A 27227-nucleotide genomic window follows, 5' to 3' on the forward strand; every position below is an offset into this window, starting at 1 on the left:
ATTGTAGGATAGCTTAGCCATAGAAAAATGGACAGCAGTGGTCCAATATCAGAAGAAGGTTAGTAGAGATTTTGGAGAGGGTTTTTTGTGGGGGGAGGGATAGCAAACTACGAGATGTAGAGCTGTATCTATAGCATATTGGGGTTTAATATTTAGTAACGTGCCAGCTGCAGTATTGTTAAATGGAAAGGAAAATAATCAGAGACAATAGAGTATTCCTTGTTTCACTGCTGAAAGCTTTTAGTAGTTGGATACAACACGTTTTAGAACTGCCTTCATAACTACAAGGGTTAGAACTTGTTCTTCGTACAAAAGGATCAAATTGTCTTCAATGGCAGTCAGACTCCATACTGACAGCACAGTTCTTACTATATTCAGGGTCTTCCATACACCCAACAGGTTGGCTCATTGGCAAGTTCTTATTGGCCTTTGGCATTTGCAGGAAGGAGCATGGGGTGAACATACATTGAAGCAGTTGTTAGATATATATTGAAACTTGCATACTGGAACTCCATGCAGTCACATAGAAATCTGTTATAAAAAAGGTTGCCCAGCTTCTGCAGTGCTTGCAGTATTGAGCTTTGTGTTGTTGTGCTAAACCTTTTAACTGCCTCTTCTCCTTCTAGGTCCTTGTCCAGCCACAGATAATCAAGACTGATTCTCTTGTCTTAACAACATTGAAAGCTGATGGCAGCCCTGTTATGACTGCTGTTCAGAATCCAGCCCTCACAGCACTGACCACGCCTATTCAGACAACAGCCTTGCAGGTACTGTAGGGCATCTTGCCTTCCCTTCCCAAACATGCACCTTCTCCCTCTTGCCAGCCAGTATAGTGTTTTAAGAATCTGTTAAGTGGGGCAGGCAGAAGGGATCATTTAACAAGTGAGCATCTACAGCCTGCACCAGCTGCAGCTTCTTCAAGAGTAACTCCATGTGGAGTTCTTTGCTGTAATCAGGTCATGAAGTTATTAGAGCATGGATACTTGAGCTTAGGCTATCCTGGCCCAGTAATGGCTGCTGCTGGAAAACAGGCTGGAATTGGGCACAGGCTACCCTCACTACTGAGAGCACACTCCGATCACCTGTATCTCTAGTGGCAGCTTCAAATTGAGGAGAACCCCTAAGCGGCATACCAATTCCTTCAGGAGAGAGTTCAGTCCCATCCAGAACATGCCTCCCTATTTCCTGGGCTTGGGAAACACCTGTAGTACCTTCAAGCATCTATCCAGCATCTGCACAATCTCTTCTGATTCTGCTGGATGGAGAGGTATGAACTGACTCTCGTCGGCGTACTGACAGCACTATGTCCCAAATCCCTGGATGACAGCTCCCTGGGGCTTCCTATAGATAGTGAACAGCATGAGGGACAGAATGGACCAAATGCCAAGGGGCCAAGCAGGATTCCCCCGGAGCTGATCTCATGTAGTAACTGCAAGTAGGAGCAGAACCACCGTAACACAGAGGCCCCAGCTCCCAACCCACCGAACAAATTAATCTTTAACTGGGTCACTGTTGTCTTTTTTAAAAGACTTTAGTTGGTGGCAATGGTACCATCTTGACCACAATGCCCATGGTGATGGGAGGGCAGGAGAAGATGCCCATCAAGCAGGTGCCTGGTGGTGCCAAGCAACCAGAACCACCAAAGGAAGGAGAGAGGCGGACAACCCATAATATAATTGAGAAGCGGTACCGATCATCTATAAATGATAAGATCATAGAATTGAAGGACCTAGTCATGGGAACAGATGCAAAGGTATGAGTTGCTTTGTGGCTGAAAGCAAAAAGACTGCTGTGATTTCAAACCCAGTTGACAATATGCTTGCAAGTCATAATTCTCTGCTCCTTTTTTATTTTCTTTATTTGAAAGTTAGAAAAATACATAATTATATGTGCACGAAACATGGCGAGACATAAATAAAAGAGATAAAAAGATAACTTGTGGTATTAATACGCCTAGATTCTCTGCTTCTTACTGAGATTATCAATCTTTGCTCAGTCAATATGGAGTTTTGGTCTCCCATGATAGATGCTAAATGTATTTGATTTGAATCCATTTCGTATTCTTCCCTGTGATTGGGAAAATCATTGCAGCTTTAGTGTAGAAGCTTGTGCTGAAAGAGGATTTGGTGGCATTATTGCTAAAAATTATTGTTCATTCTCTTTAATGTATGCACATTATTTGCAGATGCACAAGTCAGGGGTACTGAGAAAGGCCATTGACTACATTAAGTACCTACAGCAGGTTAACCATAAGCTGCGTCAAGAGAACATGGTCCTGAAGCTTGCTAATCAGAAAAACAGTAAGTGTTGGGTGGCTCTTTAAGTGGCTTTGATCTCCTACTTCACTGTTTGATGACGTATATTATTGGCTGCCCAGTTTTGTGTGGGCATGTGAAACAAGGGAAGCAAGGGAAAGCATGAAGGTGAAAGAAAACTGAATTGTGAATTGTTAATCTTTGCAATCTCTGGTCTTTTCAGAGCTGTTGAAGGGGTTTGACCTAAGCAGTTTGGTGGACAATGATGTGGATCTGAAGATGGATGACTTCAACCAAAATGCTCTGTTGATGTCTCCTCCAGCCTCTGACACAGGGTCACAAGCAGGCTTTTCCCCTTATTCTATTGATTCAGAACCAGGAAGCCCACTGCTGGATGATGCAAAGGTAGTCAACATCCTAAAACATTCTACAGAGGGAAGCGTGCATAAGGGTTGCATGCTACTTGTAGACATGGGTGATGTGTGCTGGTTGAGCTGGAGATCATGTGTTTGGCATTAAAGGCTGTAATGAACTATGGTTCTAGAGGAAGATGTGACTCGGAATACAAAGGTTAATCAGTTCCATGACATTATCATCCCTGGCTAGTTTAGGCTGTCATTGTGTGAAGTCCTGTACCCAAAGCCTAATAATACAATATTTCGTCTCACAGACCTTTTAATAAAAAGGTTGATGTAACTCTGCTGTCTCCCCTTCTTCTCTTGCCTCTTAACAGGAGTGAGAATAGGAAGAAGAAATGTTGTGCACAATATATAGATATAAATTGATTGGCTGCAACAATAACACTAGCTCTCCTCCTGATTCAGCACACTCAGAAACATGTTGAGGCATGATAGCGGAGATTGTTCTTATAGCCATGTTTGAAATGCTGTGATAAATTGTGAACATCAGTCAATTCTTATACATTCTCAGTAGGCCGGGAACAATTAATTATCTTCACTGTTTCACAGTTCTCTTGCTCTCTAACAAATCATCCTCTACCACTATGGTCTAGGTTAAAGATGAACCTGACTCTCCAGCTGCCGCTCTTGGAATGGTTGACCGCTCACGGATGCTGCTTTGTGCTCTTACGTTCCTCTGTCTCTCCTTCAACCCTCTAACATCCCTCCTAGAGGGCCAAAGGACAGCTGACTCTGATGGTTCTGTACATCATGGCTCAGGGAGGAGTATTCTGTCAATAAACTCAGGTACTGTCAGAAATCCAGTCTTTCAGTATACTTCTCCATGCTGCTTGTTTGGTGTTTGGAGTTCTTTAAGGATCACATATACAGTAGCTGAACACAGACAGTAGTAGTGACACTGGGGGAAAGGGGTGCTATTTATTTGCTTTTTTTATAATTAAAGGATGTTATTTATTTGTATGCCCCCTTTCCATAGTTAAACCATACTCGAGGTTGCTTACATCAAAACATTTACACCATTCATTCATATATCCACACTGGCCACTCCATTGGTTGGATACTGAGAAACCCCTGCACTGTATATTAAAGTAATGATTTGACCCTTGTTAGGATATTCTCTAAAGAATTGTGCAGGGCAACTCCTTTGCATGTTTACTGGGAAGTAAGCTGCATTGTGTTCAGGGAAACTCACTCCTAAGAAAACTTGTATAGGGTTGCAGCCTTCATCTGTTCTGAGTTTTACTAGGTCATTTTAAAACCCCATCCTCATAGCACTTCTGCAGGACATGGGAGTTATTAAATGGGATTCTTACAAGAATCACATAGTCTAGCTACACTGTGAAATAATTTTTATCTATTTGAGTAAAATTCAGCATTTGTAGAGCCAATACAGATTGTGTTGCATTTTTTGAACATATTATATATATGTAACACACACACGAATCTGTAATCCCAACAGTGCAGTTTATTTGGGACTCAGAGCCAAATTGCCTGAGCCTCCACCTCCTTATGTGCACAGCTTTTTTACATAATTAAAATTCATCCCAGTCTTGTTATTTTAAGATGTTACCTCATCTATCTCCGCTCTGGCCCCCCTTCATATCTCTTCTGGCATCTTTCCCTGTAGGCTCTGGTGGCTGGTTTGGCTGGATGATGCCCACTCTGATCCTGTGGCTTGTGAACGGTGTTATTGTCCTGAGTGTGTTCATAAAACTCCTAGTACATGGAGAGCCAGTGACTCGACTGCACTCCCGGTCATCGGTTACTTTCTGGCGGCATCGGAAACAAGCAGACCTGGATTTAGCTAAGGTAGGTCAAGTTCCTGCTTCAGAAAACAAATTTTGTTTCTTTCCCAGTTTGTCTTCTGGAGCAGTACTGAACAGGCAGCACCTCAAATTGCAGATCAACTCTCCAGAGAGGCTTGTGCACTTGGGATTGCAAGCATTTGTTCTACTTCTGAAACACTTGTATGGTAAAGGACTCTGGAGCTCTTTAGTTCTCCACTTTTCTCCTTTCAGAAAGCCCCAATAAAATATTTTTGAATTGCCACCCTCAGCTTTAGCTGTGTAAAGCAATCTTTGTTTTTGCCATGGGCCTGGGGTAAATTTGAATTTTGCAACTGAATCTAATTGTAAAAGTGGCCAGATTGTCACAGATTTGCTTAATATGCCTGAAGGTTTAAGGTAATATCTCCAATAAAAGTATTTCAGAACATCAGTTACTATTTCAATCTTTCTTTATATACTGTTAGCATATTTGAATAAGATAGAGAAAAAAGGCAGTTTGAAAGCTACTGTTGGTTGGTAAAACTGCTTTTTTGTAAACCGCTTAGAGATTTTCTCATCAAGCAGTATTACATAAATAAATGTAGAAATAGATTTAAGTGGAGATAAATAGAAGAGACCAAAAATGCAGCCTTAGGGTCAAAGATGCTGCATCTTTCAAGGCTAGGCTAAAGGTGATTATGCTTGATTGTGCAAGTTTCCACATGCCATCTCCGAGAGTCTCTGAAGTCACTGGACTCTCACACGTCTTTGCTGCACCTTCAGCTTTTCTGTTTTTGTTCTGTGCCTGCAGGAAGATTTTACTGCTGCTGCATCAAACTTACAGACTTGTCTGTCTGCCCTGGGCCGAGCACTGCCTGCCTCTCGTTTAGACTTGGCCTGCGGCCTGTCCTGGAACGTTATCCGCTACAGTCTCCAAAAGTTGGGGTTGGTGCGTTGGTTGCTAAAGAGGACATCTCGGCAGAGACGAGCAACAGAAGCCCCTGCAGGTTTTGAGGATGAAGCCAAAACTAGTGCGCGTGATGCAGCTCTAGCCTATCATAAGCTCCATCAGCTCCATATCACAGGTAAGTGGAAAAGGGAGAAGGTGGCCGCTTCTGTGAGTGTCTAGTGTGATGACCTAGACTTATCTATGTACTTTGTCTGTGTTCAATAGAACATTTAAAAAACCTAAGTCTGCAGAGAGTGCTTCATTCTATCTTGATGATACAAGTAGTGCCGTACTCTTCTTTGGGGTGTGTGTGTCTTGTTAGATTTATTCTTACCTGAAAATCAATAGTATAACCAGCTGAGATGATTCAGGTAGTGAAATGAAGGATGGTCTTCTATTTGGCCTGTATGAAAGAGCGTGATATACATAGCTTGAGATTTGTTTGGTTGATTCCCAAAGTTACAATCTTATAAAGCCTTGGTTTATATCTATCTACAATCTTATAAAGATAAGATTGTAGATAGATATAAACCAAGGCTTTGCAAGGCAGGACATTACTGCGTTTTAAGGTTTGAATGTAACAGAATCTCAGTAGCTCAAAGGGCTTTCCCAGATCAAACCGTGTGAGGAATTGTACAGGAAAAGTCTCACATGGCATGAGTTTAAAAAAGTGATGTATATATGTACCTTCAACTCAGGATAGTACTCGATGCATCTGGTGAAGTAGACAGCAGCCCACAAAATCTTGTGACATAATTAATTTGTCCAGTGATGCTGAATGTTAGAAGATTCAGGAAGAAAATATTCCAAGGAAATACCCCTTCATACAGCCGTATTTGAGCTTCTGCATGACTGTCTTTGGTGCAAGAGTCTATCTTGGCTGCCCCTCTGTAAATTATTTTAAAGGAGATGACTCTTTGTCCTCTGGTTTCTGATGTAGGTAAGCTACCATCCAGCTCTGCCTACTCAGGATTGCACATGGCTCTGTGTGCTGTGAATCTGGCTGAATGTGCAGAAGAGAAGATTTCACCAAGCACACTGGCAGAAATTCACCTGACTGCTGCAGTTGGCTTGAAGACCCGCTGTGGTGGCAAGCTGGGCTTCCTGGCGGTGAGTAAATCTCTTTCAAGCCTCCCATCAGAATTTAGAACAAGTATGTATTGTGGCATATTTCAACTGACTACGGTTTTGCATGTGAATGGAAGTGGCTTTTAAGTTGATCTGTATAATTAACTTTACACAGAATTACTATCCTTGAGTCAGAAGCATGCATAGCTTTCCTTCAGCACCATATCTTACCATGACACTTTTTCTTTCTTACCAGAGTTATTTCTTAAGTCAAGCCCAGAGCTTGTGTAGTTCTGAGCGCAGTGCCATCCCTGACTCTTTGCGTTGGTTGTGTCACCCATTGGGGCAAAAGTTTTTTGTGGAGCGGAACTGGACAGTGAAAACAGCTGCCAAGGAGAGTCTATATTGCACTCAGAGGAACCCAGGTGAGACCCAGCAGGCTTATGAATGCATTGCCCTAAGTCTGCCATCCAGGTTATGGGACAGCATTATGCATGTGTATGCTCACTCTCTCTAGTCAATTCTTGCTTGAAAGCTTTTGGTGCTGTAAGAAATTGTGGAACATTGACTGAGCAATCAAATGGACAGTTTCCCAAATGGTGGAGTTCTTTCTGCAAAGACTTTCTCTGCCCAAACAGATTTTTATTTATTATTTCATTTATATGCCAGCCAGCTCAATGTGGTATTCTCACAGCAACCCTGTGAGGTTTGTTAAGCTGAGAGTTGGTGACTGGCCTAAGGTCGCCCAGTGAGCTTCATGCTCAAGTGGGGTTTTGATCCCAGGTCCTAGTACAATATTTCAAATCTTGCATAACATGGCAAGGGTTTGCACCTGATTATTTTTGAAGGATACCTGTGTATTACTAGGGAAGCAGCCCTGAATCTTTTGTAACTTATTGAGAAAAGGAAATAAAGCTGATTGTTTTTTCATATACAGCTGATCCCATTGCACAGGTGCACCAGGCATTCTGTGAGAACCTCCTGGAGAGAGCTGTTGAATCCCTTGTGAAACCTCAGGTTCCAAAGGGGGCTGCAGGACATGATGATGAAGAGCCCTGGTAAGCTGCAGTTCTGTCCCTACCCTATTGGCATTTTTTCTCAGGTTGAGTAGCCGATTCTGACTGCCTGCTCTGTCCGTTCCTGTAGCTGAACAGGTGGGATGAAGGGTAGCAGCACAGATTTCATCTATTTGGTTAGGAGCAATGTGGCAGGGCCAACAGAATAAAATTCCTGACATAATGCAGACACTTGAATCAAATTCATCTGCCATACCTATTGCCTATGTGGCAAAGGGCAGTTACTCCTAGTAATTTGTAACTGAATTGCAGATAATGGATTAGTTGAGGTGGAGCATGCAGTTTTAAGGGCAACACTCAAGCTCAACAAGGTTCATCAGTAAATTATTTCTGTTTTGGAGACAGAAGCACAGAGAAGTGCTTAGTATGCTGCTGGATTGTTGAGAGTTCCACGATAAAAGAAAGTTCCACAACAGAACTTGAATAATAGCAATTTGCAGAGCAAGGAGAGAGCTGGTAACCAGGCACTCTTACTAAGAATAGCTGAGTCTCTTGAGCTTTGCCGATCAGAAGGTTGGGGGTTTGAATCCCCGCGACGGGGTGAGCTTCCGTTGCTCTGTCCCAGCTCCTGCCAACCTAGCAGTTTGAAAGCACGCCAGTGTAAGTTGATAAACGTAGAAGGTAAATGATGTTTTTGTGCGCTCTGGTTTCTGTCACAGTGTTCTGTTGCACCAGAAGCGGTTTAGTCACGCTGGCAACACGACCTGGAAAGCTGTGTGTAGACAAACGCCGGCTCCTTTGGCCTGCAAGCTAGATGGGCACTGCAACCCCATAGTCACCTTTGACTGGACATACCTGTCCAGAAGTCCTTTACCTTACCTTACTAAGTATACTAAGTTGCACACGTTAAACTGATGCACTGTAGAAATGTGTTGCATTGTCTTTACTGGTAAAAGTCTGATTTTTGCTTGTGCTTATAGTGAATTCTCTAATGCTTTGGAATACCTGAAGTTACTCAATTCTTTTGTGGACTCTTTGGGAATTGGAACACCACCTTTCACTGGAAATTCTGTGTTGAGGTCTGCACTGGGTAAGTGTGAAGGATGCCCAGGTTGCTCAGTGTCCCATATTTCTCAGTTTCATGCTGGAGATCTGCAAGCATTTGCTGCTGAGTTAGTGTTCTAAACTTGATTCAGCTGCAACATTAATTAATGTTGCCCAGTTGATCAAAAGTGTATCTTAAGTCAATGATATTTTTCTTAACTCCATAAAGGCCAAAATTGTCAATTTTTTGAAATTTCAAACTCTCATAACTAAAAAAACCTGGGGTGAGATAAATTTTAGATTTAAACTTAGTTTTGATAATTCAACAAGTGTACAAAATATTAAGAAAATTGGATGGCATGAGGTAAAAAATTGGACCCCTTGATATGGAATGACCATATCTTCAATCTTCCATGTGACAGCTCTTTAAATATTTTAATATGGCTATCCTGTCTCATCTTAGTCTAAACATAGCCAGTTCCCTCAACCATTCCTCATATATGAGGAAGACACCTGCTGATTCAAAGAAATATAACATTGAGCAGGTAGAATTTTCCTGATATCCCATGATAAATCTCTTTTAGATGTAGTGCAGTTTCTGCTTTTTAAGACAAGCAAGTGTCCAGTCACATGTCAGTGATAGTATTCTACATTGATCATGGTGAGATTTGATCAGCAGCTGAGTGGAGACCTCTAGAGGAGAGTTCAGTAATTATGTAGATCTAATTTTTTTCTGCAGTACTTACGGCCTTCTCAGCTGAGATCTGAAAGTAAATACTTTTGACCACTTAATGGTTTTGGGGAACACACTGAGAGCTGGTAACTCAGCCAAGAGGTTAATGAGTCTTGTAAATTCTGGTTAGTGACTCCATTCCCAAGGCAGAAACATTTTTAAATGAGATGCATATGTTGGCAGGGTGGTACCGAGCTGCTTGTCTCTGGTTGCTGTTGTTGTTCCCTTCTGCTGAAGCAGTAAGATGAAGGGGGGAGTGTCTGGCAAGATGCTTGGCTTTGTACCAGCCTGTGTGTCAGTGGCAGCAGCAGCAGGTGGATGGTACCCTACTCTGCAGGATGGCATTCACTAATGTGCCCTGACTTCAGCAACAAAGGGAGTTGAATCAGTTTTCTTGTCCCAAGCCTAGCACACCTTGCCTGCCCCAAATGTCCATTTTGGCTCTGTCTCCCACAATTTATCCTGGTGACCTGCTCTTGTATGAGTTTAACCTCACAATCTGGAAGTCTTTTGGGACCCTGGGCAGGTTTACTTCAAGGAAGGGCTCACCCAGAAGCATTACTGTGATGGTATCATGGTATCATGCTGCTAACCCCTTGTCCCTGCCCACTTTCCCAAATCAGGCTCTGGGCATTTCAAAGCAGCTGCTTAAATGAGATCTGAGCAGGTCTTGCCAGAAACTGACCTTTTCAGCATTGTCCTTCTTGTAAGGGTCCTCCTACCAGCAAGCAACCTCACACTATTCTAGTTCCTGGTAAGTTCATTTTCATTACACAGAAATATGTGTAACTGGGACCCGATGCCATTCTTCAAAATGAAAGGCAGATCCAAGATGGAAATTTAGAACAGAGAAGTATGTGGGTATGGGTGTGACTTTTCCCTGCCTACCATTTTCTTACTCCAAATTGCCTTCTTCCCATGGCTGGCTCCCCTTCCCAGGAGCAAGGATTTCAGTGTGTTTGAATGCACTTTTGTAGGTTTACAGGGGGAAGGAGCTTGAAGTAAGGAAACAGTGGGTGGGGAAAAGATTCCCGTCTCCTGAAGCCTTTAAAACAAAACTTGTTGGGATTTGCATTGGTGAGAGTGTCTCATATTTATTGTTATTTTGTCTCTGTATACCTAGGCCCTGATGTGGTGTGCAGGTGGTGGTCATCCGCAATCACAATGACAATCAGCTGGCTCAGGGGTGATGATGCAGCCGTGAGATCCCAGTTTACCAACGTGGAGCGAATTCCTAAATGTTTGGAGATGATGGAGTGTGTGGCCTTTTTGCATTACTCTCACAATTGCCTTTTGTCACTTTAAATAGTTTCCAAACTAAGCTGCAGTATTTTGAGATTGTATTAACTGAAAACACCAGCTGGGGTGGTGGATGCAAAGTTGTTAGATGCAGGGTGGAGTTGGTCTCATCCAGCTGTGGCCATCTGGGTACTCGATGCAGCATCAGGCCAGACTTGAGGGTCAGGGAGGGGGAGTTGCTCTGGTCTATAGAGAGATTCTCTCTCTCTCCCTTCAGGCTCTCTGTCCAGTTGGGTGGAGGATCTGGAGTGTGTGTTCCTGGCATTGGGAACCAGAACAGATTAGAGATTCTTCTGGTTTACTGCCCACCTCACTGCCCAGCGGTCTTTCTGCCTGAGCTGACAGATCTGGTCTTAGAGGTGGTGTTGAGGATTCCCATTCTGCTGGTGAGGCCTTTCTTCTTGTGCCGCCTCAAGAAGTCCAGAGAAGGGGCAACATGAGGATGAGCCTTTTCTGTGTTGGCTCACTGTTTGTGGAATGCTTTCCCCAGAGAGGCTCACCTTCATTATACACCTTTAGGTGCCAGACAAAATCATTCCTCTTCTCTTGGCCCTTGGCTAATCTAAGCAATCTATGGCCTTTTAAACTGTGTGTGTTGAGGAGGTTGTTTTTGTTTGTTATTATGTTATGATGAGTGGTATATAAATTTAATAACATTATTATTATTTATTATGGCAACTTAGTAAGTGAGAGGCTTATGGAGCTCATGGAGGTGGTTGGTTCACGACCTCAATACCTTAAAGGCACTGACCTTGTTCCTGGCTTGGGATCTTTCTCTTCCCTCTTCCCCCCTTTCTAGGAATGCCCTTGTGAAAGCTGTCTTTCATGTGTGCAAAGCCATGAATGCCTCCTTGTCAAGCAAGGCAGATGGGCAGCAGAGCTCCTTTGGCCACTGTGAAAGAGCCAGCACTCATCTTTGGAATAGCCTCAACATGAGCAGTGGGGTCTCAAGCACGGGTCTCAATAACGTAAGTATCCTCATCCTCATCACAATCATTTACAACTGGCGCTGTACATTTACAACTGCCTTCTCCATCATTTCCTGAGCCAAGGCTTGTGGGCAAATGTTTAGTCATCATTCCATGTGGCTCTGAGGTCAAATATCCTGGAGCTGAAGAAGCAGCAGCTAACATTTTTTTCTTCGTGATTGGAGAGACAGAGAACGTTCCCTCTCCTCTTGCCCTTTTGTGTGTGTTGACTAGAGCTGCAGTGTTCCCTTTCCCACAGTGGTGCTTGAGGAGTGCATTTGTTTCCAGTGTGTTGGCTTCCAGTGCACTGCCAGAATTAGCAGGCTGAGCTCTTGTTTGGTCCTGTCCTTGTTGCTTTTAATTATGCCTCCTGGGTGAATTGTTCCCACAGAAGGCACTACATGTCTAGTCTCCTGTGGGCAAGAACAGTGTGAAGTCCTTGTATCAGGGTGTCAGCTTCACCTTCATTTCCTTGTTTCTGTGAGAAGCTGGGGCTTTCCAACTTTTGGCACTGTACAAAAATCGGGGCTGTTCATCACTGCTGGGTGGCAGCTGTAGTGCATTGTAGTTGCATTGCATGTTCTGGCAGTAGTCGTGCAATGTTTCCGCAGTGCAGCACAGAGGTGCACCCATTTCTTCTCTGCAGGTTGGAATCTCCTCAGCTTGCCTGGATTGAATGCTGTTCTTTCTGATTCAGTGGTTTAAGTGATGTGGTAGAAACTTCCTAGGAACTTTACATCTGAATTGGAAGGGGCCAAGAGGCCATCTGTACAATCCAGACTGCATTGTGCATTGTACTGCAAGCAGAAAGAAAGCATGAGAGATGAAAGTGGAGCACATGGGTTGAAAAGGCTGAGAAAAGGTATATGTGGCAGTGAAAAGGCAAATGAAGTGCCCATTGTGATCTCTATTTTGCTTAGCTGGTTTCCTTTTGGGGCATGGCCTAGATGAAGCAGCAGCTGCAGCAGCCATGGCAATCCACTTCCCAATGGCCCTTCGCCTGAACAAGGGCCACAAGGTGACTAAGAATGGGGCAAAGTCATGCCAATGGCATGGACACCTGACCAAGCACACCAGGTTTGTGTAAGACACGATCCAGGAGGCATGCTGCCTCATCTCCAAAAAGATATGTGTGATGGTGCTGTTCAAGATCTCCAAAGACAAGCAAGCTCTGCAGTTCAACAAGAAAAGGGTGAGGACACATCCAGGCCAAGAGGAAACAGGAGGAACTGAACAGCACCCTGGAAACAATGAGGAAAGCAGCAGCCCAGAAGAACTAGGAGCTCCCTGGCCTCCTCCCAAAGTCTCTGCAATAAAGCTTATTTTGAAAACCCTGTAAAAACAACACTTCTGTTTTGCTTAGGTATTTTTGAATGAACCAAAATGAGTCCTTCAAAATGCAGTTCGAACTGATATTAAAGATACTTTTTTTTTGCCACTGGAGGGCGTACCAAAATACTATTCTGTAGAAGATGTTGATTTGTTTTGCAGTTTTTTTATCCCAAGGGTACCTTCTCAAGATCATACTGCTTCATTTTACTTCTGGCTAATTGTTGGAACCTTTGGGACACATTTTCAAGGACACTTTCTTAGAGTCCCACTGTTGTCGTCCTGTTCCACAGCAGCTTTGCGATTTGCAGGGAAAGCAGGTAGTGTCTGGTCGCTTGTTACTGGGCAAGGTCAGGTTAAGCAGGTAAAGTCCAGTCAAGGCAAAGTCATGATTTTTCTATCTTGTGACTCCTGCAAGGCTAGAGAGATGGGAATATTGCAGGGGACACGTTCTCTGAGTCCATAGCTGGTGGCAGGGCTGTGTCCCCAAGCTGGGAGATAGCTGAATAAGGTACTAATCGTCTCCCAGAAGTCGTTTGAGCCTTAGGCTCATTTATGTGTCACCACTCTCTGAAAGGTTCTAAGGCTAGTGATCATATCGGTCATGGTGGCTAAAATAAAAATGAATGTACCCCCCCACTGCCCATCTTTTGGACAGTCTTCTGTCAGTGGATCTTCAGTTCAAAACAGTGTGATTTGTTGCTGGAAGCCCACTGCACCCTGATTTTGTGTTGACACGTTTTCAGAACGCAGTTATAGGTGCTGATTTTGGCCTACAAAGGGGCACAGGATACTTCGGGGTAGCCAGCCCTGTACCTTCCACATGTTATTGGATCACTGCTCCCATCAGCCTCAGCAGCATTGCTCTTGGTCAAGTATGATGGGAATTGTAGTTTAACAACATCTGAAGGGTACCGCATTGGCTACCTTTGGATAACCTGGTTGCTTCCTCCATGCTATCTTGTCATGTCCTTTGCTGATAATATTTGGACAACAAAAAATTCAGAACGTTCATGCTGGGTCACTTTTTGAGAAGAAAGGGAATTTGGCCACAGAGCTGTCGGTTGATACCATCTCATCTTTAAGATAAAAACACTATGTATCATTCTGCTAGTATTTTTAGATATGTGTGAGAAGCTTTTGTCTCTCTGAAGGCTGCTGCATCCAGCTGATGATGCTGGAATGTCTTGATACTCCTGTCACTGAATGGGTCTGTCTCCTTGCAGATGATCCAGCTGCTAGCTTGCGACCTACTGCTGTCCCTCCGCACCACTCTGTGGCAGAAACAGATGAACTCCAGCCAGGCCTTGGGAGAGGCCTACCATGCTTCTGCTTCTGAGCTGACAGGATTCCAGCGCGACCTTGGCAGCCTGAGAAAACTGGCCCATAGTTTCAGACCTGCTTATCGAAAGGTAAGATCCCGCCACTTGTAATGAGCGAGGGGATGATGACCTGTCCCTTGAGTTCCTGCATGCTGTTATAGGCCAAAGGGGCAAATGGTCCACGAGCTAGGCCAGGACTGGTTTTGCTTTGAATTTCCAGCAGTGTGTTTGCAGTGGTGGCTTCCTGCTGGATACGTTCTTACTGGTGTAGGCTTTGCCCTTAAGTAGCATTCATTGGGTGTGGGGGTGTGTTGCTGTTTCCCCTGGATTTAAACTAATGTGACACTTCCTGAATGTTCAAAACTCTATGTAAATTATCTCAATAATCCTTAAAACAGCCCTGTGATGTATGCCATTCCCATTATCCACATGTCACCCGTGTGAGCGGTGAGGATGAGAGAATACGGGGTTGCCTAATGCCGTGTAGCTTTTATGGTGGCTGCAAGATTTGAACTGGGGATTTCTAGATGGTTCTGTGGTAGAGTGTGGGCCACTGCTGGTCAGAAATAGTTGGGTAGCATGCCCCTCTTTTAAAGGGCACATTCTCTGTACACTCTTGCTCAGCAGAAAGGAGTTAGGGAAGGAAAAGTGGCTAAGAGGATTAGCACCAGAAGGTGCAAGCTTATCTGATAAAGGCGCATGCCCAAATCTACAGCACCACAAGGTGATGGAAGGTTGCTAAAATGTAGACGGTACCCATTGTCTTCTGCTTTTCCCCTCCTTCCAGGTGTTCCTGCACGAGGCCACTGTGCGTTTGATGGCAGGGGCCAGTCCCACACGCACTCATCAGCTGCTGGAGCACAGTCTCAGGCGTCGGACACCCCAGAGTACCAAGCAAGGTTAGGAAGCTCTTGTGCCCTTTCTTGTCCATCTCTGCCCTGAACTGGGTCACCACCATCCCGCCCTGCACTATCTATCTATAAAATGCTTGCAAGCGATGCCAAACCGTATGCGACAAATGCCACAGTTAGTTTAGCCCCCTGGTGTGCAGTTCTAGAGACCTTTGGAACCCTAATTAACTTGAAACGGTGGCAAACGTGGTTTTGCTGTGATGAGGAATTGCCCAAAATCGGGGGGGGGGGGGGAGAGGGGAAACGTTCCCCCCCCTTCAGTGAGCTGCTTTTTGTTCATAAATTGTAGGATCTAAGCCAGAGTGTTTAAAATGTTTTAAGAAGCGGTGGCACAAAGATGTTCGCTAGCTGACATCTGAGGCTGCTAATTTGAGCAAAAGAAAGGCCTGTCAGGGAGAGGGTGGGCCTCGCCCACCTGTGCAAGTGTCATCTCTGTTACCAGGACAAGGCTGCTAAGTCTGGGCTGCCGGCCAGGTCTCAGCTTGGGGCATCCGAGCCTCTAGAATAAATTACTGCCTAGAGTTTCAGTGGGAGTTGGTTGACTGCTTCTTGCACTCTGTTGGGTAGCACCCATTGCAAAGCAATCTTTTGCTCACCCCAGTGTAGTCTTAAACAAATTGACTCCTGTGGTGCACTTAATGCCCCCACAAGTGTGGCATTCCTTGTGATGCCTCTTTTTCCCATACCTAGGTGAACTGGACGCCCTTCCTGGGCAGAGAGAGAGAGCTACAGCAATTCTCCTAGCCTGCCGCCACCTTCCCCTCTCCTTCCTGTCGTCCCCGGGCCAGCGAGCCGTCCTGCTGGCGGAAGCAGCCCGCACACTGGAGAAAGTTGGAGACAAGCGTTCCTGCAATGATTGTCAGCAGATGATTGTGAAGCTGAGTGGCGGCACAGCAATTGCGGCTTCCTAACCGTGGAGGATTGCAGCCTCGTCGCTCATTGAACGGGATTCTTGCCCCTTCCTACCCTCCTCTTCTTCCTCCTCCTCCTCCCTTTTTGAACACTGTTCCAGGTTAGGACCATGAAAGTTGTGATACGCTAGCCAGGGTAGGGTCTTCTTGTAAACCAGCTTTTGTTGCTACTATATGCCTTCTAGTACAAAGGGTGCCCACACTGGAGCTAGAGAGTGTTCGCATTTTCGCACACTGACAGAAGAATTTGCAATAGTGAGGAAGAAGGGTGGGTTCGGAAAGGTTGGTCCCCCACCTCTTTACAAAACAATCTATCTTTTGAGGAGGGGTTTTCTAGAAAGTAAGAAAAGCTGCCCTCAGCCCTTTTCCTAGCATCTGCGGTGGCCCTTGATCTGCACATCAGGTGCCATATGCTTTTGGCAGGCCCAGAGAGGCGATCTGGCTCCTTGGTCCTCAATGGGTTGCATAGAAGCTTTTCTATAGATTCTGCATTCTCTGAGAGCCTTTGGAGGTTCTCCTAAGGAAGGGCATCACAGTTTTTAATGCAATTTGGGGTTTTTTATAGCATTTTATGGCTTTATAAGCACTATGGACAACATCTAGGTTTCTCTTCCGTCTTCTGTGTCCTCCCTTCCACCTCTTACACATGTTTCTGCCTCCTGGCAGCTGATGGAGCCATACTGTCGTTAACTTTGGAGTTGTATTTCCATGCCCTAAAAGAGGGGACAAGGATGGACTTAGTGGTGAACCAGAAGCAGATTTAAGCTTGTGATTCAAAAAGCATGCATAGACAAAACACTGCTCTTTGTTTATGCTCATTTTTTTAAAAAAAATAATCCTGCAGGACCCCCACTCCTCCCCAAAATCTGGATTAGGGAGGGGGTTGAGCATTACTCTTAGAAATTTGTTGCTGCTGGTTTTTTGGGGGGGGACCCCAAGACAAACTACAGCTTGAGGAAGATTTTCAGCAGGAAAAATAGCACAGAGAGGAAAGGTTAAAAACCCCTCCTGATCAGCGCTCCTACTGTTGCTTTTATAAAATAAAGAGACACCGTATGTCTAAGTGCATTTTTTGAATCACACGCTTCAAGTCAGCATTGAGTTTTACCTTAACAAAAAAGCAAACTAGGGGCTGAATTCATTGTTCTCTGTCCGCTAGTGCGAGAGCAGAGCTTAAAGGTTTGGGCCACAAAGAAATCCAATGCAACAGTTGTGCTAGCCGAAGCTTGTTGTGCAACAATTTTAGGCAATGCATTTGTGCTTTTTTGCACAAAAGTGTTCTGCCAGTGCAACAAGTTTACCGCTAAGTGACTTTAACTTTGCGCTACGTTGGATACAACCCTAGGAATCCTTTTTTCTGATGTTTGATTTCTTTGGTAGCTGCATCTATATGAGTATGTTTAGGATAACAGTCTTAGGACTTGTCCACACTACCAACAGCTGTCTCCTTTGGAGAAGCTTTGACGGTCAAACAGGTTATAAAATGGTTTACACAGGTTATAAGATGTAGTTCTAGAACTTGGAGAAAAAGGAGTGGCTGCAACTAGGCCTCCTTGTTGGAAGCATAGGTTCTAAGAAAAGAGATTTTATATTTCACAGAGCTCAGAGTCTCACAAATCACTTTTGCCTTCTCCCTTTGCCTATGCACCATCTCTGTTCTTGCTTAGCCTCTCTTATTTCATCTTCCAAATCTGTCCAAATCAAACACACAAGCACCGAACAAATGAATTTGGGGGCACATAATTCTTTGGGGAGGCCCATACAACTGTCCATTGCAGTGGTTCTTGCAGCTAGTGTGCCTTCCATGCATAACAGCTGAACACTGCTGCAGAACTAAGACCCTCCATTAAAAAAAGAAAAGAATTTCCACCTTAAGCCTCTCGCTGACAATTTTCAATTCAAATGAAGCTCTGTGTGTCCCAAAACACATGAAATCCTGGGGGAGGGGCTTTCCAAACACTGAAACAATGACATAATTAAAGGAACGTGGTCTGAATCGCACAGATCAGAGATGCATATCACATTGATATCAGATTTTTAAAACTTTCCATAGAGTAAACCAAAAGACGATCCCACAATAAAGCTTTGGCTAACTTTGGTTATTTTGAAGACCAATTCTCTATCTTTCTGAATATATTGGAACTAACAAGAGGTGTAATTTCATGAACATTCCAAATTTCCCCTTGGTATACGTGAGTGGATGTGTTTGAAAGGTTGCACTTGCGAAAGGTATCAAAATACACAGTGGAAGTGAACCTTGGAAGTTGCTTTGCCAGGACTAGTTCGTAGGGGTGTAGGGCATTTAGCTTCATATCTCACATCACATGGATGATCTTGGTTGTTTATCTTACAAACATGGGTAGGAACCATAGTCTATACTTGTGCCTTGGATTCAGCACTGCAGATCCATGGGCAGTTGTTTAAATAAGGCAGGCTGCAAGCCGAGGACCATCCTGTTCTCTTAAGGGTGCTTCCCGACAGCTGTTTTCCCAGTGATGGTAGCGACAAAACAGAAAGGGTAACAAACTACCTCAACGAAAAGGTACATTCTAGCAGGATGCCTGGGGTGTTTGGTGCTATCATCGCTGGTTTCCTTCCACAGTTGTTCTGCCACTCACGCAGATTGTTCCAGTCTGCTTGGAGTTAGCAGCCATCCATCTGGGATTAACACAAGGACCTGCGTGAATTGTGAGTGTTTAGCGAAGTGATTTAGCATGCCCGACGCTTAGAAAGAAACCTTTCCCATCTAGAAGCTCTCATAGCAAATAATTCTGCGCAGTTAAGTTTTGAAGTGTCTGGATTAGTTGATGTGCATCAGAATGTCATCTCCTATTGACACTGTGTACCGCAGGACATTTCACAGTTCTGTGGATTTGAGGCTGTGAAAGCCATTTATACTGTCAAGCAGGAGAGAATACTATGGCTTAGAATGGGCATTGCAGTTGAGGGTAAAAGCCTCATGTTGTACAGCAGGAAGAGGCATTGAGGGTGGTACTGCTAGCTTGTGGAATTATGCTTGTGTAGATGCAACCTCCACAAGGGAATCGCCCTGTCTTTCCATGTACTTCAACCATTTTTTTTTAAAAAAAGACACCTCATTTATTTATGGGTTTGTTGTCACCCAGGCTATCTCTGTATTATTTTTGTGTATATAATGTAACTTTTTTGTGCTTTTATATATGATGTGAAAAGTGTATTTATCCCAATGAAATTAGGAATAAGGATTCTTTGCTATAAGAAAACGTAGCTGGCAATGATGTGAGTGGGTGAGCGTTTCTGGTATATGTCCTGATTGTGACCCTCTCCTGGGGTTCATTGCGCGACTTGTCTAATAAAAATCAAATTGTACGCAATGTCTGATACTTGAAAGAAGCTTCATTAAGAAGAGTACATTTTGTTGGGTGGGGGTGTATGAAAAATGTTTAAAACATTCTCCTGCAAAGTGTGCTTGCACACCAGTGGTAGTACAATAATAAAAACTGATAATGGTAGTGGCTAAATAGGATTGTCAGAATGCTGCAGTGTTCAGTGGCCTAATTGAATTGATTAGGTTTTGTTACGGTTAAATCACCAGCGTTTCCTCTGTCACACAAGGTCCATAAATATAAGCTACAGAAATTCACAAGGAGCGCAGAACAGATCAGAGCAAGCTGTTAAGCATTAGGATTAATCTGCCAATCTTCCCAGCAATCTGAAGGACTTGGAACAGAAAACCTACACTGATGATACATACGCCACAGGTTTGAAAGAACTATGAGGAAGGGTGTATATAATTGATAACATATCTCTTTTAGGGAGAATCCACAGTTGAACAACATTTGAAGGCCACGGGTTCCACATCTCTAGATAGACTTGAGTCCCGTAAATCTTTCCTATTACTTTAGCTTTCTCATTGCTGGCTCATATTTCTGTTTATTTCTGTTAATGTTACTGTGTTTGAGACCAAGCTCTAGTTTTCTTGACATGGATAGTGGAATTTGGGGCTATCCCTGGGCTTGCTGAATATAGCCTGGAAGCTAAGAAGAAGCCTTTTCTCCTCTTGGTGCCCTTCTACGACATGTCCAGGAGGTAGGTGGCTCTCTGTCATAAGAGCCTGTTGCACCCCAACATCACTGAAGAGACAAATCAACAGGCGAGTCCAAATTTCTGCACTTAACAGCAGAGACAGGCTGTTTGGCCTTTTATTTTTCTATTGTCCAGCAGAGGGCAGAAGTAACTTAGTAAAGGAGTACCGTAATTCTAACAACTCTGCTGACCCTCATTTCAGCATTCTCATACTGGAGTCCTTGGAGGTAGGTAGGTTGAGTTTTCATAACACCTCAATTTGAATATATGCCACTGATTTGTAGTCTGAAAATCCTCCTGTATGGAATATAGAACTCTACTTTGTGCAGGCTCGCATCTTTGCACAGATCACAACCCTGGCTGCAGTTTATATTTTTCATTTTCTTCCATCTCCTGGTACTCTCTTTATTCTATTCCCCATATATATGCATTTTTCTCCTCCCTCAATATGTTCTTTGGATAGATTAATGAAAACACCCAGGATATGTGCGTTCTCCACAAAAGGTTCTGGAGTGAAATACACTTTGAACTGCCCTGCCTCTCCTCCTCTCTTTTTTCCTGCCTTTCCACACACCTCCCTAAACGCAAAGGCAGGTTGGCAGAGACTCACACTGTTTGGCAGACCTGTTTCGGTTCAGCTATTAAAGATTAATCCTCCTGTGGGATTTCCAACATAAGATTTTAGAATGAGGCCATTGTGCTCTGGGCAGTAGCAGTCTTCCTACTTCCTCTTCTCATGGTGCCAGTGTTTCATGTGAAGGCAGGAATCGCTTTGCTCCTTCTGAGTCTCGGAAAGTGGCAACAAAGGGAGCACTTCTGAGGAACAAAGTGGAACAAGGAACTGATACTGCCTTTAAGGCAACCTCTGCTGCTATTGATGCTAAGTGTGTGTGTGTGTGTGTGTGTGTGTGTGTGTGTGTGTGTGTAGGGGGTGAGCAAGGAAATGAAGATCAGAGCTGTGCCAGTGGAGTGATGTGTCAGTACATCTGACTTATCTGGGCAGTGCCTGGCAGTACTAGATTAAAAGATATGAGGAACTTGCTGCAATATGTCTTCGGGACTCTGATTGAAAAATTTGTTAAGAAGACACTATTTTCTCAAGCCAAATTGCTTTCACTTTCCTTAGCTCCTCCGTAAGCTGGGTCCAAGAAACTCCCTTTTCACAAATGTGGCAGGAAGTTTTCCACGTTTGCCCTAGCAGCAGAAGGCAGACATTGCCGCCCCTGCCAGGCACTGGAAACCTCTGTGTGAGGCATGTGAGTGAACCTTCCAGCCGAGGTGTATAAAATTATGTATGATGTGGGGAAAGTTTAGGGTGGTCCGTCTCATAACACCATGCCAGAATCCAATAAAGCACTGAATATTGGGAGATTCAGGAAAGACGAAAGGTGGTGCTTCTTCCCATAATGCCTACTTAAACTATGGGTATCTACTTCCGACTCTACAATTCTATGATTCTACAAACAAGGGACAGAAGCTGTAAATCTCATGAGGGAAAGAAGATCCAGTCATGTCTGCCAACTTGGATGGTTTTAAAGAGGGTTTAGATAAATTCATGGGAGTGTCATTGGAGACCTACGTGGTGCGAGCCACACCCTACATTTAAAGCACACCGTTTCCCTGAAAGAATCCTGGGAACTGTAGCTTGTTAAGGGTGCTGAGAGAATTGTGGCTCTGAGGAGTAAACTACACCTCCCAGGATTCTATGGGGGAAGCCATTCACTTAAGTGCATGGTGTGGATGTGATGGTCAGGTTCATCGGGCTCATGATTGCTCTTCTGGGCAGGGTTTCTGATGGGATTGTCCCCAACCTGGATGTGATGGCCTGGGATTCCGATTCGGAGGATGAAACAGAGGAATCCCAGCCTGCACAGGAGTCCCCGCCTCCAGGGCCGGCTGAACTGGGGCAAGGCCTAGATGCTGAAGAGCCTGCACCTGTGGCAGTGCATCAGGAGCTGGCCCCAGGTGAAGCCCTTCTGGCCCCAGAGGGGCTTGATGACTCAGTGGCCACAGGTGAGCCTCCTCCAGGGCCCAGTAACCCTTCGGCCTCTCCTGATCTGCAGAGGCTTAGGGCAGAGAGGCGAAGGGAACTGGTTGCCCCCAGGAGGAGTGCTCGCCTTAAGGCCAGAGGAGGCGGGGCTCCTGGGGACCGGGACCGCCCCTGGCCTTAGAAGAGGATAAAAGCCCAGTCAGCCCGGCCCCAGGTTGCGGGAGCAACGTCGTTGTTGGCTTCGGACCTTCCTGTGTTCCTGATCCCTGCTCGGCCTCCTGTTCCTGACTATCCGGTACTCCTGTTCCCTGCTCGGCTTCCTGTTCCTGACTATCCGGTGCTCCTGTTCCCTGCTCGGCCTCCTGTTCCCGACCATCCGGTGTTCCTGTTCCCTGCACAGCCTCCTGTTCCAGCGTTCCTGTTCCCCGCCCGGCTCTCTGCCTCGGACCTTGCCCCTCTTCGTGTGGACTCTGCTACACCCAAGGTACCTTACCCCCGGGACCAGCACACTGGACATGCCAGGGATTGAACATGGAACCTTCTGCATGAAAAACATGTACAGTGGTACCTCGGGTTACATACACTACAGGTTACAGACTCTGCTAACCCAGAAATAGTACCTCGGGTTAAGAACTTTGCTTCAGGATGAGAACAGAAATTGGGAGGCCCCATTAGCTAAAGTGGTGCTTCAGGTTAAGAACAGTTTCAGGTTAAGAACAGACCTCCAGAACGAATTAAGTACATAACCAGAGGTACCACTGTACTCTGCTACTGAGATCAGAACAGAACTCAGTTATATTCAGCTAGTGGAGGCAACCCCTCTTTTTTGTTTCTGAAGCACTGCTGGGGAATCCCGGGAGAGGACACAACAGACAGTTTGCAGGGGGCAGGTTAGCAGGGATCACTTTTCTTGATGGGCACAACACCTCAAGTTTTCCTTGCACAGAACATCCTATGTCCTTGAGCGTTCCCTAGGCTGACGCAACATTTTACTTCCATCTTGAACAGGAAGACTGGATAAGCAGGGAAGGGACAACTTGAGTTAATATTAAACTGGCTGAAGCCGTTCTCCCCCCCTTCCCTTGGCTACCGTCTCCCCAACTATTTGCCCAACAGTCTGTAAAGAGCTTGCTGGCAAGAGTGATTAAAATGGATCAAGATGCCTTCTAGCTGTGTGTGCTCCATTTATTACAAGTCACCACAGAACAGACCTGCCTTTCGAAGAAGCTGACAAATGGTCCAGGCTATCAAAGCAGAACCCCAAAATGAGACCTCTCAGCTGGTGAGCATGCCTAGTATCATCCAGTTGATGCTGCTGGCAGCATTTCACATATTTTGCTTCACCGGTGCCTTGGTTCGGGGTGGTACCCTCTTTTGAAACCCATCTGGTTCCATCTGAAGACTGCATTGCAGAATCATTTTCAAATAAACTTAACTCCTGGTAAGGGGGAAATGAGTGAATGGGAGTGGGTAGCAATCTATGCTATAGGTGAAAAGCTAAGGCATTCAGTTGCGTAACTGGATAGGTAGAAGCACATGTGATTTAGTGGCAAATAATGTTATTTATTTGGAACTTATAGCTTGCCTTTTATCATAAGAGTTTGCCATCCATGGTGACTAACAATAAACAAGATGAAATAAGAATTAATGTGATTGTGACCTGTTGCCAACTCATATTTATTTTATTTTTAAATATTTGTACTTATAGTTCGCCTTTCACTGAACTGTCTCAGGAATGGCTGTCCACTTGGTCACTGAATATCCCCATTGAAGCCTCAATAGATGACATTCCCTCACCATTTGCACTGGTCTTCCCCGCAGTGCTGTTCTTGCCAGGTCTTGCCAGGATAATGTGGACAAAGAGTTTTGGAATCTGCTAAAGCATACATATTTATTCGTAGGTCATTGTGTGTCCTTCACCTCTTGTTGGGTGATGTGAATCATATTACGATGTGCCTTCAAAGAGAGTTCTATGAAAGCAGCCTCAAAAGAGCTTGAAATGTGAGGAACGAAATACAGAGTGTTTTGTATATGCCAAGAACGGCATTTTGCCAAGCTCCATTAATGTTGAGACACCTGATGTTTTATTATATAAATTTCCATAGCCCAGATTTGAATAAAAGCAAAGTTTTTCAAAATGTATGTGCCTATCTATCAAAAATGAAAACACCAATTCCTGCAAGGTTGAATTCTGAGGAGAGGAGGCTTCATGAACACATAGGTCCTCAGACACGCATATACCCAGACAATGAGATCTCCTAGGAAATTTTATTATTTAACGAAGGACAAAAAAGTACAGACCAAATGCACTTAGGGTTCCTTAGGCATGTGCATTCCATGTTCTCATCAGGCCTACACCTCTTTCACCTGCATAATCCCCAGCCTAATAAATTTATGCCTGAACACAGTTGTTATAGCAGGAACCCAATAAAGGTGCCAACCATATTTCCAGAAGGGCAGCCATCTTTGTTTGCTGCAGCCCAAAACAATGAAGCGTTCTTGTAGCATCTTAAAGACGAACCAGTTTATTGTGGCATTTGCTTTCCTGGTACTAGAATTCACTTCAGATTTCTCAAGCCCAAATGAAACAAAAGCAAGATTTTATAGAACAGATGTGCCTATCTATCTAAAATAAATCTGGCCAATTCCTGACACAACTGAAGTGTGAGGGGAGGAGGCTAATCCAAGAAAGCAAAGACATAAAGACATTAGACTTTTAAGGTGTGTAAAGGAAATGAACTGCTCTGTTTTATTGTACAATAATACAAAATCTTGATTTGAGGATTAGGAGGTTAACTTGTTAAGCCTAAACTGTCCAGAGAGCCAATTGGAAGGAAAATAATCATTGAGAATGTAGTGCTTTGCTGTTGGGAAGAAGGTGCAGTACTTTTTTGAGGTTTCGTGGACTGGGATAGGCAGGAATTAATGTAGCTCTAGGCTGTATCTGCCAGTGACATGCTTTGAGAGTTAGATCAAGGTGGCATCTGAGAATGGAAGAATAAATAGCATATAGTCAGCCCGGAGGCTGTATGCAGGACTATCACACAATTTTGTAATCTTAGGGCCTATATCAAGATAGGAAAAGTAGATTTGTATTTAATCCTTTGCTTATTTGGTCTTCTGTTCCAAGTGGGAGGCAAGCTGTGTATGCTGTTCCTATGTTAAATCTTTTTTCTAAGTATGTACATTAAAAAAATAAAATTAAACTGTTAATCTAAATTCATAATGCTTTGAAGTCTCAATTCTTTTCACCACTTCATGCTTAAGCCTAGTTCCACAATGCTTTGAAGTGTCCTTGAGGGCATTTTAGGCTGTTTGGTGAGAGACAACCAGGGTAAAAAAAATTATTTCACCTGGTGGCAGTGGAAAGAAGCAACACGTGCAATTACTTCACTGGATACAATCTCCTGTGAAAGGTCCAGAGGGAAATCATAGAACTGTAGAGTTGGAAAGGATCCCAGGGGTCATTTAATCCAACCCTTGCACTGCAGGAATCACAGCTAAAGAATCCTTGGCAGATGACCATTTAACCTCTTTTTAAAAACCAGTGAAGAAGAGTCCACCACCTTCTGAGGGAGCCAGTTCCACTTTAGAACAGCTCTTGCTGTCAGAAAGTTCTTCCTAATGTTTAGTCAGAAACTCCTTTCTTGCCATTTGAATCCATTGGTTCAGGTCCTATCCTCTAAAATACTCCAGCTGTCTCTGCAGCTGAATGCTGGTCCCACCTCCTCTCTTGCCCCATTATTCACGACCCACAATCCTTCAGATTAGGTAAAGAACTTGCTCTGTGATCCAGCCACCGCCACCACTTCTGCAGGTTAAATTATTTGACGAAAGGTTCCCCAGGGCCTTGCTGCCATGCACTCCCGAAAGAGAACTCGCTGATTTCCTAGATGTGATCCATTCATTCCCCAACAAAGCCACACGCTGTGTGAACCTGGCTTTGTTAATTCTTGTGTCATTATCTATGCACTTGTAAGGTTGTGTTTTGTTTGGAAACAAGAGTGGGGATGCGTGATGATAAATTTCTGTGTTGGGCAATCTCCTGCTGCGAGGGTTGAAGCGAGAAGCCTAGCAACAGCGGAGCCTGTTTGTTATGGGAGCATCAGGAACGGCATCAGGCTGTGCAGAACAGAGAACAAGGAGTGGCCCAGTTCAAATTCACAACCTGGTGCTTCCCCCAGTTTGCCTCTGAAATAAGCACTCTCCTGGTTGCTTCTGTGGTAGCACCATATGAAAAGTCAGCATTTGTATATGCCAGCCTTCCCCAACCTTGTACCCTCCAGATGTCCTGGACAACATCTCCCTTTGCTGGCTGTGGGTTGTCATCCAAAACAGCTGGAGGAGGCCAGCTTGGGAATGGTAAACAGCTAGGACTAGGTTTGTACCAAAAAAAGGGAGATTTCGGTCCATTGTGAGAGAAGATGCACCAGAGGTTGACTGCAATTCCAGTCACACCAAGCAGAGGAACGTGTTGTGTCCAGTCTTGTATCAAAGCATCATAAGCTGCATTTGCACATAACAACAAGTCAGACTTATTGCAGTTTATTAATGAATGAGCAATAAGCTGGTGCACACTCTCCAATCTCTCCCACTTTGCTTTTCCCTTTGTGTGAGTTGGGGTAGACAAGCCAGGAAGATTTGGCTTCCCAATTTCTTTGTATCAGGAATTGTGGCTTGTTCAATCAATCGATCAATTCTTTATCGCTGCCCAAAAGACCCAAAAGACAGAATTCAGTGCATATAAAATACATTAAAAAATACCCAGACTACTTGGACAAATCATGAAGACTATGCTTTTTTCAGACTTTTGTCTAATGCAAATTTATCTCTGATCCTGACCACCTCAGAAAGATATTTGACAATCGCCAAAGTCACACTGGGAATTTTAATGTCTAGTAGGAACTTGGCATAGAATTGGCAGGTTTTCCGGGTAGATTTGCCATTAGTGGATTAATCAAATGTGGCTGGACCTGCTTATATATTCTACAGGACAGGAGAATGTGCTTCAGGCATTCTACTTCCTGGTTAGTACAAGGACATAATCATGTGAAATAAGGGACACCAGCAATCTACCTCGGAACATTTCAGAGGGAAGCACATTAAGTCTGGCCTTAGTAAAAAGTCTACCATAATTGGTGACTGGCAAATTCTTTAAATATTCAACTGTGTAAAATGACCT

The 27227-nt window shown here is 44.2% G+C and overlaps 1 protein-coding gene and 1 long non-coding RNA gene across 3 annotated transcripts in view; both read left to right on the forward strand.

The window, feature by feature from the left end:
* SREBF2 (sterol regulatory element binding transcription factor 2) overlaps window positions 1-19343 on the forward strand; it is a 34323-nt gene extending 14980 nt beyond the window's left edge. The window contains exons 4-19 of the mRNA XM_080971888.1: window positions 627-767; window positions 1529-1753; window positions 2186-2300; window positions 2479-2660; window positions 3268-3460; window positions 4302-4483; window positions 5252-5525; window positions 6330-6499; window positions 6714-6882; window positions 7395-7515; window positions 8454-8563; window positions 10374-10506; window positions 11349-11517; window positions 14073-14258; window positions 14956-15067; window positions 15770-19343. Coding sequence (XP_080828014.1) covers window positions 627-767; window positions 1529-1753; window positions 2186-2300; window positions 2479-2660; window positions 3268-3460; window positions 4302-4483; window positions 5252-5525; window positions 6330-6499; window positions 6714-6882; window positions 7395-7515; window positions 8454-8563; window positions 10374-10506; window positions 11349-11517; window positions 14073-14258; window positions 14956-15067; window positions 15770-15990 — 2703 coding nt within the window. The 3' untranslated portion in view covers window positions 15991-19343. The remainder of the gene's footprint in view (window positions 1-626; window positions 768-1528; window positions 1754-2185; window positions 2301-2478; window positions 2661-3267; window positions 3461-4301; window positions 4484-5251; window positions 5526-6329; window positions 6500-6713; window positions 6883-7394; window positions 7516-8453; window positions 8564-10373; window positions 10507-11348; window positions 11518-14072; window positions 14259-14955; window positions 15068-15769) is intronic.
* A 3360-nt stretch (window positions 19344-22703) lies between these two features.
* Window positions 22704-25271, forward strand: LOC308457779. 2 transcript variants are annotated; one of them, XR_013977110.1, is made up of 2 exons: window positions 22704-23486; window positions 23754-25271. It is a non-coding gene; the product is annotated as an uncharacterized lncRNA (long non-coding RNA). The 2 variants fall into 2 exon arrangements; XR_013977111.1 differs by having other exon boundaries at window positions 22704-23327.
* Window positions 25272-27227: the final 1956 nt, after the last annotated feature.

This window comes from Podarcis pityusensis (assembly GCF_964106645.2).
Source record: "Podarcis pityusensis genome assembly, chromosome: 10".
Taxonomy (NCBI): domain Eukaryota; kingdom Metazoa; phylum Chordata; class Lepidosauria; order Squamata; family Lacertidae; genus Podarcis; species Podarcis pityusensis.